This window comes from Sminthopsis crassicaudata, chromosome 1, assembly GCF_048593235.1.
Source record: "Sminthopsis crassicaudata isolate SCR6 chromosome 1, ASM4859323v1, whole genome shotgun sequence".
Lineage (NCBI taxonomy): Eukaryota > Metazoa > Chordata > Mammalia > Dasyuromorphia > Dasyuridae > Sminthopsis > Sminthopsis crassicaudata.
In genome coordinates, this window is record NC_133617.1 from 477,506,874 (window position 1) to 477,522,313 (window position 15,440).

The following is a 15,440-nucleotide window of genomic DNA, read 5'->3' on the forward strand; positions in this document are numbered from 1 at the left end:
TGATGCCTTGTACATCTCATTCATGAACCATAGATACAGAGTCAGGACCATGAGAGAGTGAAACAGCATTAGGAAGTTGAATAGCTCAGTGGAAAGAGATCTAGAGTCAGAAGTTTTTGTTGTTGTTGCTGTCACAACTTTTTGTGACTTCATACATCAGCATGCCAGCCTGTTCTATTTTCCACAATTTCTCAGAGCCTGTCCAAGTTCATGCTCATTGCTTCTTTGACACTAGTGAGCATCTCATCCTGTTATCCCTTTTGCCATCAATCTTTCTCAATATCAGGTTCAGAAGACATCCCACTTCTGAGGTTTACTATCTATTCGCCTATGTGACTTAGATAAATCACATAACCTTCCTGGACTTCAGTTTCCTCATCTGTAAAGTTTCTGAACATCTTCTCATCCCTAGATCTATAACTCCAGAACATCCCTTGACTTACAGAGCAACCACTATCCCTGCAAAGGCAAACATATAACAAGGGTCAAGAGATGAGGTTAGGAGAAGTCAAGCCATGGAATAACTCTGAACAACCTAAGGGCTGGTGATTTCTCCTGGTTTTTCATAAAAAAGGAAATGAGGTTGGCTCAAAGCAAATATTAACCAGAAGAGAAAGGGTAGAAGAGAGGAAATTGCCACTATGTCAATTAATCAAAACATACCCTGATGTAATGGGTGGGGAGAGGAGAGGAACCAGCTGGGAGTTTTGAAAACAGGTAGCAAAGCAGACTTTCCAATAAGAAAGCAAAAAGCAGCCAAATGACACCAATGTCAAATCAATTAGTGACTTAATCATGGATAGTGATAAAAAGAGACATCCCTTTTAAAGGGGGAGGGCAGTAGAAAAGGAGATTAGAACACACCACAAAATGGCATTTTTTCCCTTATCTAATTGACTGCAGCCAGGTGAGGGGAGCCCCTGGGTAGCAGAACAGTCTGCCAGCAAAAGAGATTATTTCCAGTTGAGAACTCCATTCCTTACCTGCAGAATAGGGCTCTTGCTTTTCCGTGTAAATGAATTCCTTCCTTTCATACTTGGCTCGGATCCACTGTTCTCGGAGGAGTCTGAAAGACACAGAGAAGAGGCAAGGTCTGGGTGCTGAAAGGAAAGCTGTGATCATTAATTCGACAAGGAAGATGGCAGCTGAGTGCATAAGTTCCTGGAAAATGAATTTGCAGGTCAGTGGCTCTCAGGAAGCCCCCTGACCTCAAAAGACTTGGAGATATTGTCTTTTGAGAACTAACAAAACCATTGCTGTAAAACCATATGGGAAAAAAGAAGCCTTAATCAAAATTCATTTTAACAGCCTCATCCACTCTCAGAGTACACTCAGCAGAGGAGTTAGTTACTCTCTGTGCAAACTGCCCACGGCTGTGTTTAGTGTTTACCAATGTAAATATTTTTTGATTCTAAACAATTAGGCTCAAAATGACACAGCCTCCATCCTCTGAATGTACAAGAGTGGAATTATTATACAAAAGGGGGGAGTGGATTCTGAGAAGGGTGAGAGGGTCCCTGATATGACCAAGTCAGCAGTTGAAACAAAAGGCAGAGACTGGGCAAGCCCAGGATTTTGCATGTTAATGGATTTTTGCCCTTTTATTCAAGATTTATGAGCAGCTTTCTCACTTGAATGCCTGAAGTAGTAATTTTTTAAGGTACTGGTATATGGAGATGAGATGTTTATTATCTTTGAAGGTCTGACAAAGGACAGCAAATGTTGAATCAGCCCCCAACTCTTTTTTGCCCATGCCAACTAACACCACCCATATTCCAATGGATCTGTGAGATCTTCCACAGTTATATTCCTTCCAATAATGCAGATGGTACCCCATCTCTACCTTCTTATCTAGTGTAATTCTTAACTATATCCCCTCATAAATCTTCCTACAATTATAGGAACTTTGGGTCATAGATTTAGATCTAGAAAGAACCTCAAAGGCACTCAAACCTATCATTTTACTTACAGATAAGAAATTTGAAGTGCATAGAAGTTTAATCATTTATCCTTGGCCACAGAACTAGTAGATATTAGAGGGAGAATTTGAATCCAGGTCTTTCTTGACTCATTCTTTCTCATATCAACATGGAGGAGTATTCTAAATCAATTTAATAAGCATTTATTTTTTAAGCACCAACACTGTGATCATCATTATTACTGGACATCTGAGCACATGAAAGGAGGGTTATAGCACAGATATCAGAGTTTAGACATAAGCCTCCTCCATTTGTTGTCTCTGAGGAATATAGTTCCTTCCCTCATTCTGATAATATAGTGAGTCATCTTAAGTTGTGAGGGAGGAAATGAGTTTTCAGCAAGTGGCTCCCCGAGCATACTCCAGCTCTGGGAATGAGCATAAAACCTGTGGTCATTCCTGACTATTGCTAAAGCTGATGGGGAAAAAAAAAAAAAGCTCTCTCTAGCATTAGCTAATATGAAGAGAAAATCTAAGGACCCCAGTGTGCTTTTGCTTTCTGGATATTGGAGAGAATTCCCAGTGAATATTTCAGGCTTTTCTTCCTGCTAACTTTCACAGTAGGTAGATTACCTGCCTTCATGTACAACATCCCTTAGGCCATCTTAAGAGGGATGTTCAGAAACTATAGGCAAAGGCCCAAAGAAGCACGAACGGAAATGATTAATGGCATAAGAAGCAAGATTTATGAGAGGCAGTTAAATAACTTATGTGCTTTTGATCCAGAGAGAATATGACATATTAAGGGTAGATGTATAAAAGGTAACTATGATTACAGTGATGACTCAATTTCTCTATGTTGAAAGAGGGAGTTGAGTTAGATCAAGGGTACCCAAAATGATTATGTGGGGGCCCATGTACCCCCAAAGGAATGAGAAGATTGTCAAAAAGACAGAGGAATATTTGGTTGTTTCATAGTTCATAGATATAACTTGGAAGGGACCAGAGAATCCAAAAGGTACAACTCCTTCATTTTACAGATGAGGAAACAGAGGCAACTAGAGGTTAAAGTAATTTGCTCAGTCACAAAACAAATAAGTGTCTGAGACTGTACTGATTCCAAGTCTAGTATTCTATTAAATAAAAAGTAAATAACTATATTGTCCTATTGAAAGTATGGACACAGGTATGGTAAATTCTATCATTTATTTTCTTTCATATTTAAGAAGGAGTATGGGAAAGTTTGGTGAAAATCAAAGGATACAAGATCCAAAAATGGCTAGGAACCCCAGGGTTGGATGATTTCTAAGGCTGTTTCCAGGTGTGACTTTCTTTGATTCTAAGTAATTCTCCATCTTCCCTGGGGATGAAAAAAAAAATCTACACTCCCACTTCTCCCACTTATCCAGCTTCAGATCCTTTCCCTCTTCAAAGCCTACCTCAAATGTCACTTACCCAGAAGACTTCCATAATCATTCTAGCTTACAGAGCTTTTTCTTCTTTTTAACTTGCTGAATACTTGTGAAATGAAGAATCGGATAAGTTACAACAAAAAGGACTGGAGTTAGACTCTCAAAAGAGCTTTTTAGTTCCTAGTTGTAAGGATGATCTCACAAGGAGCAGAGTGCTAAGGGAAGAATGAAAATAGGACTCCACAATGATCTAGCTCACATGATTTATGCTATGGATGTTTAGTGTTTCTGGAGTAGCAATATCTTCCTATTTTATTGTTGTTGAGCTGTTTTCAGTTGGGTTTAACTCTTTGTTGACCTTATTTAGGTTTTCTTTGGTAGAGATAGTGGATTGGCTTATCATTTCCTTCTCTTATATAAGAGAAAACTGAGAGAAACAGGGTTAAATGACTTGTCCAGGGTCATACAGATAGTGTGTCTGAGGCCAGATTTGAAATCACAAAGATGAGTCTTCCTAACTCTAGGCTCAGCACTCTGCGTACTTCACTGCTTCACCCTCTTGTTAGTTTGATTTTACAACATATTCCTTCAAGAACCATATTCAGGGCAGCTAGGTGGTGCAGTGGATAAAGCACCAGCCCTGAAGTCAGGAGGACCTGAGTTCAAATTTGACCTCAGATACTTAATGCTTCCTAGTGTGACCCGGGGTAAGTCACTTAACCCCAATTGCCTGAAGGGGGGAAGGAACCATATGCTATTTTTTTTTTATCAGATTATAGTAAATCTAAATTAATTAATTAATTTTTACATGTTGGTATGTTATATGACTCTACCTGAAATAATAAGACACATCACAAGGAGATAAGAAAATCCAGAATTTGAAACACTCTCACTTTCTACCTGCCTCTGGGTAGGCAAGGGCTGAATCAATGGCTGCCATTCCATCTGACTCTTGAATTCTAAAAGTTGCAAAGAATGTAGAAAGGGCAAGAAGCTACCTTTCCAAAAGTGGTATCCATTGTGCAATCTCTCTATCTCTTTTCTTCTAGACACAAGACAATGTCTCTGATGGGTAGCAAAGGGCATATAGCTCTGATAAATATTGTTTGGGGTTTGGAGGGGGTGGGTGGGTGAATGAGGAAGGCATTCTCACAACATTATAACTTTAGGGAGTCTTGTGGAAATACTTAGTTCTCACTTGCAGGTGAGTGAAAAGGAAAGTAATTGTAATGGGAAGAACAATGATTTGGGAGTGAGGAATCCTAATTCTGATACTGATTTGCCAAAATTCTTTCCACTATACAAGATCACTTTCCCTGCTCTTTTCTTGGGACTGTTTTGAAGAATGAGAATTTGTGTCTTGGATTGCTGTGAAAGGTGGTTCAGGAGAAGCCTGGTAAGACCCTTTTGAATTTCCCTTACTATTAAATTCCCTTTCTCTTTTATAAGGCACAACCTGTCTTGAGCCAGAATGTGTTTTTTTGTCCTTTTGCCCTTTTAACAACACTGATTCATGACTGGTTCATATCTCAAGGAGGTTATACCCTTGTAATTGGCATCTTAAAGGGAAAATAGAAAGAGACAAACAAGAGGGACAATAGGAAGAAACACAAAGAGCAAAGGGTGGCATTGGAATTTGAATTCAGTTCTCTAAAGAGGAAGCCTACAAAATGTGCACAGTTCCAGACATGGAACAAAGCAAAGGAACAGCAAGGGACAGAGCCACAAAATGAGATATAACTTTAGATTTCAACCTTTCACTAATACTGTAAGTTATAGGGACTGTGTAGATCCAAGGAAGTAGATTCTTTAGCAATTTCAAATTCTTTACTCTCTAAGAGAGAGATGGGGTGGGGAGGAGAAGGGAAGATCTAGAGATTGCATAAAGTTTCTTAGGGAAATGAGGCTTTACGGAGAAGAAAGGGTGTTGTCTTGATTGTTTATAGAATTGGATGCAAGTCTTTTTTTTTTTTTTTTCCTTAGATAGGTTGAATAAAACTGTCCTAAATTCAATCTTTTTTTAACCCAAGTACTGCATGGAACTGAAGTCCCTTTTCTCTTTACTTATTGATTAGGTAGATTGATTATGGAGAGCAGGCATGAAACAAATTCTGATGATACTTGAGGAAATCCAAAATGTGCATTATGATCCCTGAAAAGCTCCCCAATATGAAACTGGTCCCTATAAATTCAGAGTTTCAGTTTCAGGCCACTAGGTACATGGGAACTTAATTATTCAATCCGGCTACAATTTATCTTTTCAGTTTTACTTCAAATTACTCTCCATACTACATTCTAGCAAAACTGGACTGCTAGTTCTTCCTTGAGTTTGCCCCACTATCTTATCTTTATACATTTACCAAAGTCATCTCCTATGCTTGGAATGCATTCCCTCTTCATCTCTACTTCCAGAATCCTTCTCTTTCTTCAGGGATCAGGGCTAGCTTCTTTCTAGATCTCCCTCACTGAAGTGTTCTCCCTCATCTTCAATTTGTTTGGCATCTCTTTCATACCCTTCACTTTATATCTTGCATTATACTTATCTGAGTTTACACCCACTAATAGAAAGCCAACTTTTAAAAAAGTTTTTATTGGTATGTGTTTTTCCATCATCACAGTTTTCCCCTACATTCCTCCCTTTTCCAAGAGTCATCTCCATATAAAAAAAATTTATCTTTTTAAGAGGGGCAATTAAGTGGCACAATGGATAAAGTGAATAGAGTTAGGAGGACCTGAATTCAAAGTTAGCCTTAGATATTTACCACCTATTTAACCCTGGGCAAGTCATTTAACTCTGCTTGCCTCAGTTTCCTCATCTGTAAAATGAGCTAGAAAATAAAATGGCAAATCATTCTAGTACCTTTGACAAGATAACCCCAAATGAGGTCATGATGAATTGGATATGACTGAAAACTGAACAACATCTTTTTAAGAAAAAAAAGAAAGGAAAAATAAGAAATATCAGTACAACCAATCAACATACTGAAAAGCTCTAAAATCTGTGTAATGTTCAATATTGTGATCTTTTCACCTTCAGAAAGAGAGAAGTGAGAGAAGGGGAAGGAAGGTTGGAAGTGACCTTTCAAATATAAGCTTCTTAAGGGGAGGGAACATGTTATTTCTATTTTTCTATCTCCAATAAGAAGTCCCTTGTGCATACTGAGTGCTTAAAAATGTTTATTCAATTGGATTACATATATGAGAGTGTTTTTGAAGGGAAAAAATTATGGGAAGCAACCCTCAAACAGCACCCACAATAATGATGATATGATGCAGAATTCCCCAACAAATAATCTGTGCTTAAGTCCCCAGCCATCACTTCTGAGCACAGATCGACCTCCTCTGACAACCATATGATACAAGAGATCACAAATATTCGCACAAGGGCAAGACATGCCTGGGCTATTACTTAGGTTCAGGGAAGATGGAGTTGAAAACTGTCTATAAATATTCATTAGTAACAGACTCTGATCCTCCAATTAGCATTTTCCATGGGAAGGTCAGCTGCCCACACTGCTCTATAAAACCTGAGTTGGCAGGATCCAAGACCTTAGAACATGATGAATTGTGATAGGGGTTCTTACATCAGTCAGCCCAGGTTTGCTTTAGTGTGTGCACAAATGCTTCCCTGCTACTTCTTCCAGCAGGTCCTGTAATAGCATCAGGAAAATCTAAGAGGTCCACAAAGGATCTTCTGGTTCAGCTTTCTGCTTTCAGGCCCAAACTACTTAAGAGTATTCTCTTCTTCAACGTCTCAGGAGAAAGGGATTCATTTTTTAATTCCTGGTTACCCATCCTATAATTTTAGGATTTTAGGATATAGAACTAGAAAGGGTCTTTGGTGCTCTGTTAAATTCACAGATTTCAAGCTGGAAAAAACTTTTAACTCCATCTAGTTCAAAGATTTCATTTTAGAGAGGAAGAAACTGAGATCCATTTAGGAGAAATGATTTTACTTTGGCAGCAATATTCAAACCCTGATCCTTTTCAAAGCCAGTGCTTAACTTTCAGCTTCTTACTCTTACAAGAAACCCCTGAATTATAGGATGGGTAACCAAGAATACTTTGGTTCCCTCAAAACCAGAAGGCAGAAACTGGACCAGGTGACCCTTTGGGGACCTCTAAGGTTTGCCTAATCCCATTATGGGTCCTGCTGCAGGAAGCAATAGGGAAGACTAAGGCAAACCCAGGCTGAATGATGTAAGAATCCTTTTTTTGAGTCAAGGACCCCTTAAGAGTAAGTTGAAGCCTATGGACCTCATTCTCAGAGCAATGTTTGTTTGGTTTTTTTAATGATTAAAGGAAATACTAAATTCTAGTAAGTGAAAGGAAAGATGTCATTTTCACCCCTACATCTAAGTTTACAGACTCCCTGAAATTTATCTACAGACTCCCTTCCTATGTGAAGAACTTCAGCACCACATAGCAACTGGTTGATCCTGCCAGTAGCATATGCTTGTCTCAAAGATTTCATTCCCTATTATTGCTCTGTAAGAAATAACCAGCAGGATGAATTCAGAAAGGTTTGGAGAGACTTACATGAACTGATGCTGAGTGAAATGAACAGAACCAGAAGATCACTGTACACTTCAACAACAATACTGTATGAGGATGTATTCTGATGGAAGTGGATATCTTCAACATAAAGAAGATCCAACTCACTTCCAGTTGATCAATGATGGACAGAAATAACTATACCCAGAGAAGGAACACTGGGAAGTGAATGTAAAATATTAGCACTACTGTCTATCTACCCAGGTTACTTATACTTTCGGAATCCAATTCTTTTTAAATTTTATTTATTTATAATTTTTTCACAGTATATATGCATGAGTAATTTTTAAAAATAATATTATCCCTTGCATTTTCCAAATTTTTCCCTCTCTCCCTCTACTCCCTCCCCTTGATGACAGGCAATCCCCTACATTTTACATATGTTACAATATAACCTAGATACAATATATGTGTGTAAATACCATTTTCTTGTTGCACATTAAGTATTAGATGGAATCCAATTCTTACCGTGCAACAAGAAAATTGAATTTACACACATATATTATATCTAGGTTATACTGTAACACGTGTAAAATGTATGAGATTGCCTGTCATCTAGGGGAGGGAGTAGAGGGAGAGAGGGAAAAATTTGGAAAAATGAATACAAGGAATAATGTTATTTAAAAAATTACTCATACATATATACTGTCAAAAATTATAATTATAAAAATTAATTTAAAAAAAAAAACGATTTCATTCCCACTTCGATGTTCATGCTGGCTGGTGACATTCTGACAAGAGCTCTTTGGGAACCAAAGAGAAGATCTATAGAAAGCTAGCCAAGCCCTAAGTGAAGGAGTTAAGACTTGAAGGAGAAAATAAAGGATCTGGAGATAAGATTTGGAAAGAGACAGTAAAGGACTTTAACTCCTGGCTGCATTTTGGGATTACTGAACTGAAAGGAAAGCTGCCTCCAGAAGCTCCCCAAAGGATCTGCTCCCAGAGAAGGATTACAATTTTTAGAGAAAAAGAACATCACATTTTGCAATTCTTCCTTGAGTCTGATGTAAATCTCTCCTGATTCAGCACAATCTTATTTCCAAATGCATGTGCAAATTATCTGATCTAACTCTGAGCAGGTAGCAAGAAGTCAGCATTGAAGGAATTTGAGGACTGCAGCATCTTTGGAGTTGATATAGTTGGATTTCCATGGTCAACTAATCCTTTCCCTTTCAAAAAATTTCAATCCAATGGAGACAGAAGCTGGAGAAGGATAGAGATAGCAGCTATTCGTGCCTGACTGTGCTGACAAACAGCTTTGTTTTACTCCTAGATAAAATCAGGTTTACTTTTCCATCTACCCAAGAGCCCTTCACTCTAGCTTAAAAGGATATAAGCCACTCTGAACTCCTTTCTATGACATGTACACATACAATCTGTACCATGCATTCTGGCATTTGTCTGCCACTTTACACTGCGATTCGCTGTTTCATGTATGTGAATCTAAGGATCCAGTAACTTCCTTGAAGGCAGGGAATATATCTCCTCCTCTTCTCATACCTTTCTCAATGCCAATAATGGGGATGAGCATATAGTTAATGCTGGATGGATTAAATTAAGGCTCCTTTATTTTAACCAACTGACCGTATCTCCCTTACCTCTCTTCCAGGTTCAATTTCTCCACCTGTACAATTTGTATAATAACACACCATTTAGGTGGTCCAGTGGTTAGAGTACTGGGTCTGGAGTCAGGAATAACTGAGTTCAATTCAGCCTCAGACACTTACTAGTTATGTGACCCTGGATAAATCACCTCCCTTTGTTTGCTTCAGTTTTCTCATATATAAAAGGAGTTGGAGAAGGAAATAGCAAACCACACTAGTATCTTTGCAAAGACATCCCCAAATGAAGTTACAAAGAGTCAGACAACACTGAAAAAAACTGACCAGCAACAAAAATAACGTCTACCTCACAGGGTTGCTGTAAGAATCAACTGAGAGGCTACTTAATATAATGGACAGGTCAATGGGCTTGAAGCTAAGAAAATCTGACTTCAAATTCCACTTCAGCCATTTATTAGCTGTGTGACTTTAGGCAAATCACTTAACCTCTCTGTTGAAGTTTCCTCATCTATAAAATGAGGGGATTGGACTTCTAAAGTCTACTCCATCTCTAAATCTGTGATCTTATGAAAAAACAAACTCATAGAACTTGAGGAAACTTTAAAAGATAATTAAAATTAATTTAAAAGAGAAGGAAACTAAGTCTCAAAGCCAGCTAATAATGACCAGAGTAGAGAAGGAACATGAACTCAAAATCAGCATTTTAAAAATATTACATAAACCCTAGAATTCCAAGTCTGAAAAGGAATGATGTCAGATTGATTGTGTGAACCTGGGGTCTCTGGCCTTCCATTTCTTTATCTATAAAGTGATAATGTTGTGCCAGGTGATCTCTAGGGTTCCCTCCTGCTCTAAATTTTCTGCTCATTACAATGAATAACTTCACAGCAAACAGGCCATAACCAGATTGCAAGAAACTAACTAGGGCCAAAAAAAGCCATGGAGAGATTCTGGGAGCGCCATGCCAAACAAAGGTTGCCAAAGCTTCATTTGGGCAGGCCAGTGTCCTGGCTGGGAAAAAAAACTACTCATTTCTAGCTGTAAAACTGAATTTACTCTCATAAGCTCTTGGGAAACAGCTTCAGAATATATTACACTTGCCCCTACATCTCACAGGAAGCTACGAACAAAGACGTTGGTTTCCATCCAATAATAAAAGTGAGAAAAAGCAGTCACCAACTATTTCCTTTCCCAGATGTGAAGCTCAAAATACAAATAATTTTTAAAAAAATGACACGTGGAGAAAAGCCTGCTAGCCACACACACTCCCTGCCCGGGAGTGAAAGGGGGATGGTCCCAAAATTTGATCTGGGTCATGTAAGAATCAGGCTAGTTTCTCTCTTTTGGTTGGGTTACAGACTGGTTCCACCTACATCTGTTTAAAAATATATAATACTTTTACTCTAAGGAACAATTTTATTTTTTATTCATTTGTTCAAGAGTCTCTTGAGATGATATTCAGATCTCAGTTTGCTTGTATGGCCTAAGTGTCCATATATATTACTTATCTCATTCAATGCTTTCAAAATCAGGTAAGGTTTAGCCAGCAGTACAGGTTGGAGATGGCCAAAGTCCAATTATATGGAGACAGAACTAGAAGGATGAGGCAGATCAAGTAAGACCTCAACAGTGGGCAATGAGGGTATAAACTGGGGTTCAACTCATTTGTTTCAACATTTTAATCAATGAACTGAATGAAAACATGGTGGAAAGGGAGTCCAGGTCCACAGCGCTATCTATTGCTCCATCTAGCTGCCACAAATTTGCTAATGACAAAAAGTTGGGAAGGACAGTTAACTCCTAGACTCTATCAAAAGGCTAAAGCAAATGACCCAAATCTAGTAAAATAAAACTGAAGAGGAATAAATGGAAAATCCCATCCATGGGGTCAGAAAGTTAACTATGTAAAGACAGGACAGAAAGAAGTGTGACTAGACAAGAATACATATGAAAAAACAAAAAACAAAAACAAACCAAAGAAACAAACATCAAAGATTTGAGTGACATACAAATCATGACAAATAAGTAAATGAATTCCCAGGTTTCATTCCTATAGTTCTGGTATCCTGAATAAGGAAGGAAGGTGGGAATTTTCCTATATTCTGCTATATACATATTAGAACTCATTTCCCCATCATCAGAAAGATATATCCAAGGAAGAACAAAAAGTATGATAGAGACTCAAATTATTCTATAAAAGGATTTTTTAAAAAAAATATTCATTTCTTAAAATGTTTCAGTTCTTATGCCTAAAGGACAATAAAACTGTACATACCCTTTGGTCTAGCAGTTTCACTATTGAGTCTGTATTCCAAAGAAATCATAAAAGAGGGGAAAAGACCCACATGTGCTAAAATGTTCATAGCAGCCCTTTTTTTGTGGTGGTAAGGAATTGGAAATTGAGTAGATGTCCATCAGTTGGGGAATGGCTGAATAAGTTATGGCAGATGAATGTAATGAAATATTATTGTTCTATAAGAAATGATGAGCAAGTTGATTTCAGAAAAATCTGGACTTTTATGAACTGATGCTGAGTGAAGTAAGCAGAACCACAAGAACAGCAGATGCAGTAACAACAAGATTGTAAAATGACCAACTGTGATAGACTTGGCTCTTCTCATCAATGCAATGATTAAGGGCAATTTTACTAAACTTGCAATGGAAAATACCATCCAGAGAGAGAACTGTGGAGATTGAATGTGGATCAAAGCATAGTATTTTCACTTTTTTGTTTGTTTTCTTTCTTGGGCTTTTTTTTTCACTTTTGGTATGATTTTTTTCCACAGTATGACAAATATGGAAATGTCTTTAAAAGGATTGTACATATTTAACCTATATCATATTGTTTTCTGTCTTGAAGAGGAGAAAGGTAATGGAGAAAGGGAAAAACTATTTGGAAGTTATAAAAATGAATGTTGAAAACTATCTTTACATGCATTTGGAAAAATAAAATGCTATTCAAATTTTTTTTAAATCCAGTTTTAGAATCTTTTCCTTCCCTTCCTACTGAGAAGGCAAACAATAAGATAGATATTATACACATGAAGTCATACAAAAGATATTTCTATATTAGCCATGTTACAAAAAAAACTCAAGAAAAATAAAGTGAAAAAAATTATGCTTCAATCTGCATTCAGAGTTCATCAGTTCACTCTCTGGAAAGATGAATAGTTCTTCATCATGAGTTCTCTTGAAATGTCCTGGATCACTGTATTGATCAGAGTAGCAAAGACTTTCTTAATTGATTATTGTTACAAAAATGCTGTTATTATGTACAGTGTTCTGGCTCTCCACATAAATAATTCCAGATTTTTCTGAGCATCCCCTCCTCCCCCCCCCACTGCCTTATTTCTTATAGAACAATAGTATCCCATTACAATAATATGCCCCTATTTGTTCAGCCATTCACCAATTGATGGCCAGTCCTTCAATTTCAACTTCCAATACCATGAGAATTAAAGAAACATTTAGCTTGAAAAAAGAGAAAACTTAGGGATGGTGACCAATAGCTTCAAATATTTAAATTTAAAGGGATTATACTTGTTTTGCTTGGTCCTGAAAGTCACAACTTACAAGTAGTGTGTTGAAGCTAAGAGGAAACAGATTTCAGAAGTTGGTTGGATGGAAAAGAATCCTAATAATTCAAGCTGCCCAGAAGTGGAATCTTTTTTTGTTTATGAGAACAAAGTATTCATCATTGGTGGTCTTTGATCAGAGGATGGATGATACCATTCTGGAGATGTATTAGAGGACATATTAAGTGAGCTATGGTTTGGTATCTTGGATGATATCTAAAGTTTTACCCACCTCTGAAATAGTGGGATTCTGGAAGATCCAAGTACATAGTAAGCTGGATAGTAAGAGGAAAGAGTTCAAATTGGCAAGCAGTTATGATCTAGAAGGAATGGCAATATTGCAATGTTGCAAATTCCAATTTTTGAAATAATGCAAAACATATTTCAATATTAGCCATGTTACAAAACAAAACAACAACAATGAAACAACAACCAAAAACACAAGAAAGATAAAATTAAATAAATACTTCAACCTCCATTCAGAGTTCATCAGTTATTTCTCTAGAAAGATGGATAGAATTTTGAATTGTCTTGGTTCACTGTATTGATCAGAAGAGCTAAGTCTTTCACAATTGATTATTGGGAAACTCAAGTTAAGAAGAACTTGGGGACAGAAAACTAGTTTTATTAGCCCTGGAAAACTATCCAAGGAACAAATACAGATACAAAGGCATAGAGCAGTGTGGTAGGGGGTTAACTAGGAACAATGACCGGACTGATCATTTCATTAAAATAGGATACTTTAAGGTAAGGAAATCTTCTCCTAATTTTACTTTCTCTACACCTTATCACCTTAGAAATAAGGCAAGTTGGTGGCACAGTAGATAGAGCACAGAGTCTGGAGTCAGGAAGAACTGAATTCAAATCCAGCTCATATACTTATTAGCAGTTGGACCCTTAGCAAGTCAATAATTTCTGCTTCAATTTCTTTAACCATTAAATGGTGATAATAGTGGACTTTAATTGTCAAGGTTGTTATGAGGCTACAATGAGATAATATTTGTAAAGTGCTTAGCACAATGCCTGGCACATAGTTATATAAACATTAGCTATCATTGTTATTATTGTTATTTTTATTATAAAAATGTCTTAGAGCTTTGAGATTAAATGACTGGCCCGGGGTCATTCAGCAGTTCCATGTCAATAGCCACATTAGACCTCAATCCTCTTGCTTTCCAGAACAGCATTCAATGCACTATGCCAAAAGACCTTTTTTGTTAAAAAGAAAATGCTCAGGGTCACACAACTAATAAGTATTGCAGGCAAATCTGGACTAAAGTCTTCCTGGATCCCATTACTGCTCTCTAGTCACTGTATCACCTTGTTACTTACTAACTGAAGTAGTTATAGATGTAATTAATTACCCTTAGGCCCTGAAGCAAAGGTTTCTTCTTACCACCCAATTCTCTCTTTCAGTTTAACAAAATAAACCCCAGAATTCCCCTGATGAAGGCTGAAAAGGCCAAAAAAAAAATTGAAACAAAAAGTTCACTAGAATCAGGAACTCTTGATTATAATTCTGTAACTGCCACCAACTAATTATACCAAATGTACACTGAGCCTTATAATCTCTTTGAGCCTTAGTTTCTTCATCTGTAAAATGGGGACCAAGCATACTTTCCGCTCTATTGTTGTTACAATCAAATAAAGTATTATACACAAAAGAGTGAAGGGAGAATTGATGCCCTTCTCATCATTCTTCCTACTGCTCTACATTCTGTTAGATTATAAACTTCCTGTAGACAGGAGATAGATATGCCTTGTTAAACATTATGCCCCTACAATGCTCAGCACATAGTGTCTTTGAAAAAAACAAATATTTAGTACAGGCATAATTCACTTAATTGTACTTTGCTTTATTGTGCTTCACAGATAACTGCATTTTTCCTAATTAGAACGTTTATGGCAATCCAACATCAATTAAGTCTATCAGTGCCATTTTTCCAATAACATGCTTATCTCACGTCTCTGTGTCACATTTTGGTAATTCTCACAATATTTCAAACTATTTCACTATAATTATACCTGTTATGGTGATCAGTGGTCAGAGATCTTTGATGTTACTATTGTCATTATTTTGGGAACAAACCACATCCACGTAAAACATTGAACTTAATAAATGTTATGTGTTCAGACTGCTTTATCAACCAGCCATTCCCATCTCTCCCCTTTTCCTCGGATTTCCCTATTCCCTCAGACACAACAAGATTGAAATTAGGCCAGTTAATAATCCTACAATAGCCACTAAGTGATCAAGTGAAAGGAAGAGTCAATCAATGTGGCAATGTCATTGTTTGTCTCATTTTTAAAAATTGCCACAGCTTCCTAGCAACCACCATCCTGATCTGTCAGCAGCCATCAACATCAAGGCAAGGCCCTCCACCAGTAAAAGGATTATGATGACTCACTGAAGGTTTAT

At 37.3% G+C, this 15,440-nt stretch overlaps 1 protein-coding gene across 1 annotated transcript in view; it reads right to left on the reverse strand.

Annotated features, from left to right (window-relative positions):
- ADAP1 (ArfGAP with dual PH domains 1) overlaps positions 1-15,440 on the reverse strand; it is a 168,408-nt gene that overhangs the window by 99,339 nt on the left and 53,629 nt on the right. Inside the window, exon 4 of the mRNA XM_074281106.1 lies at positions 984-1,066. Within this exon, the coding sequence (XP_074137207.1) occupies positions 984-1,066 (83 nt within the window). The remainder of the gene's footprint in view (positions 1-983; positions 1,067-15,440) is intronic.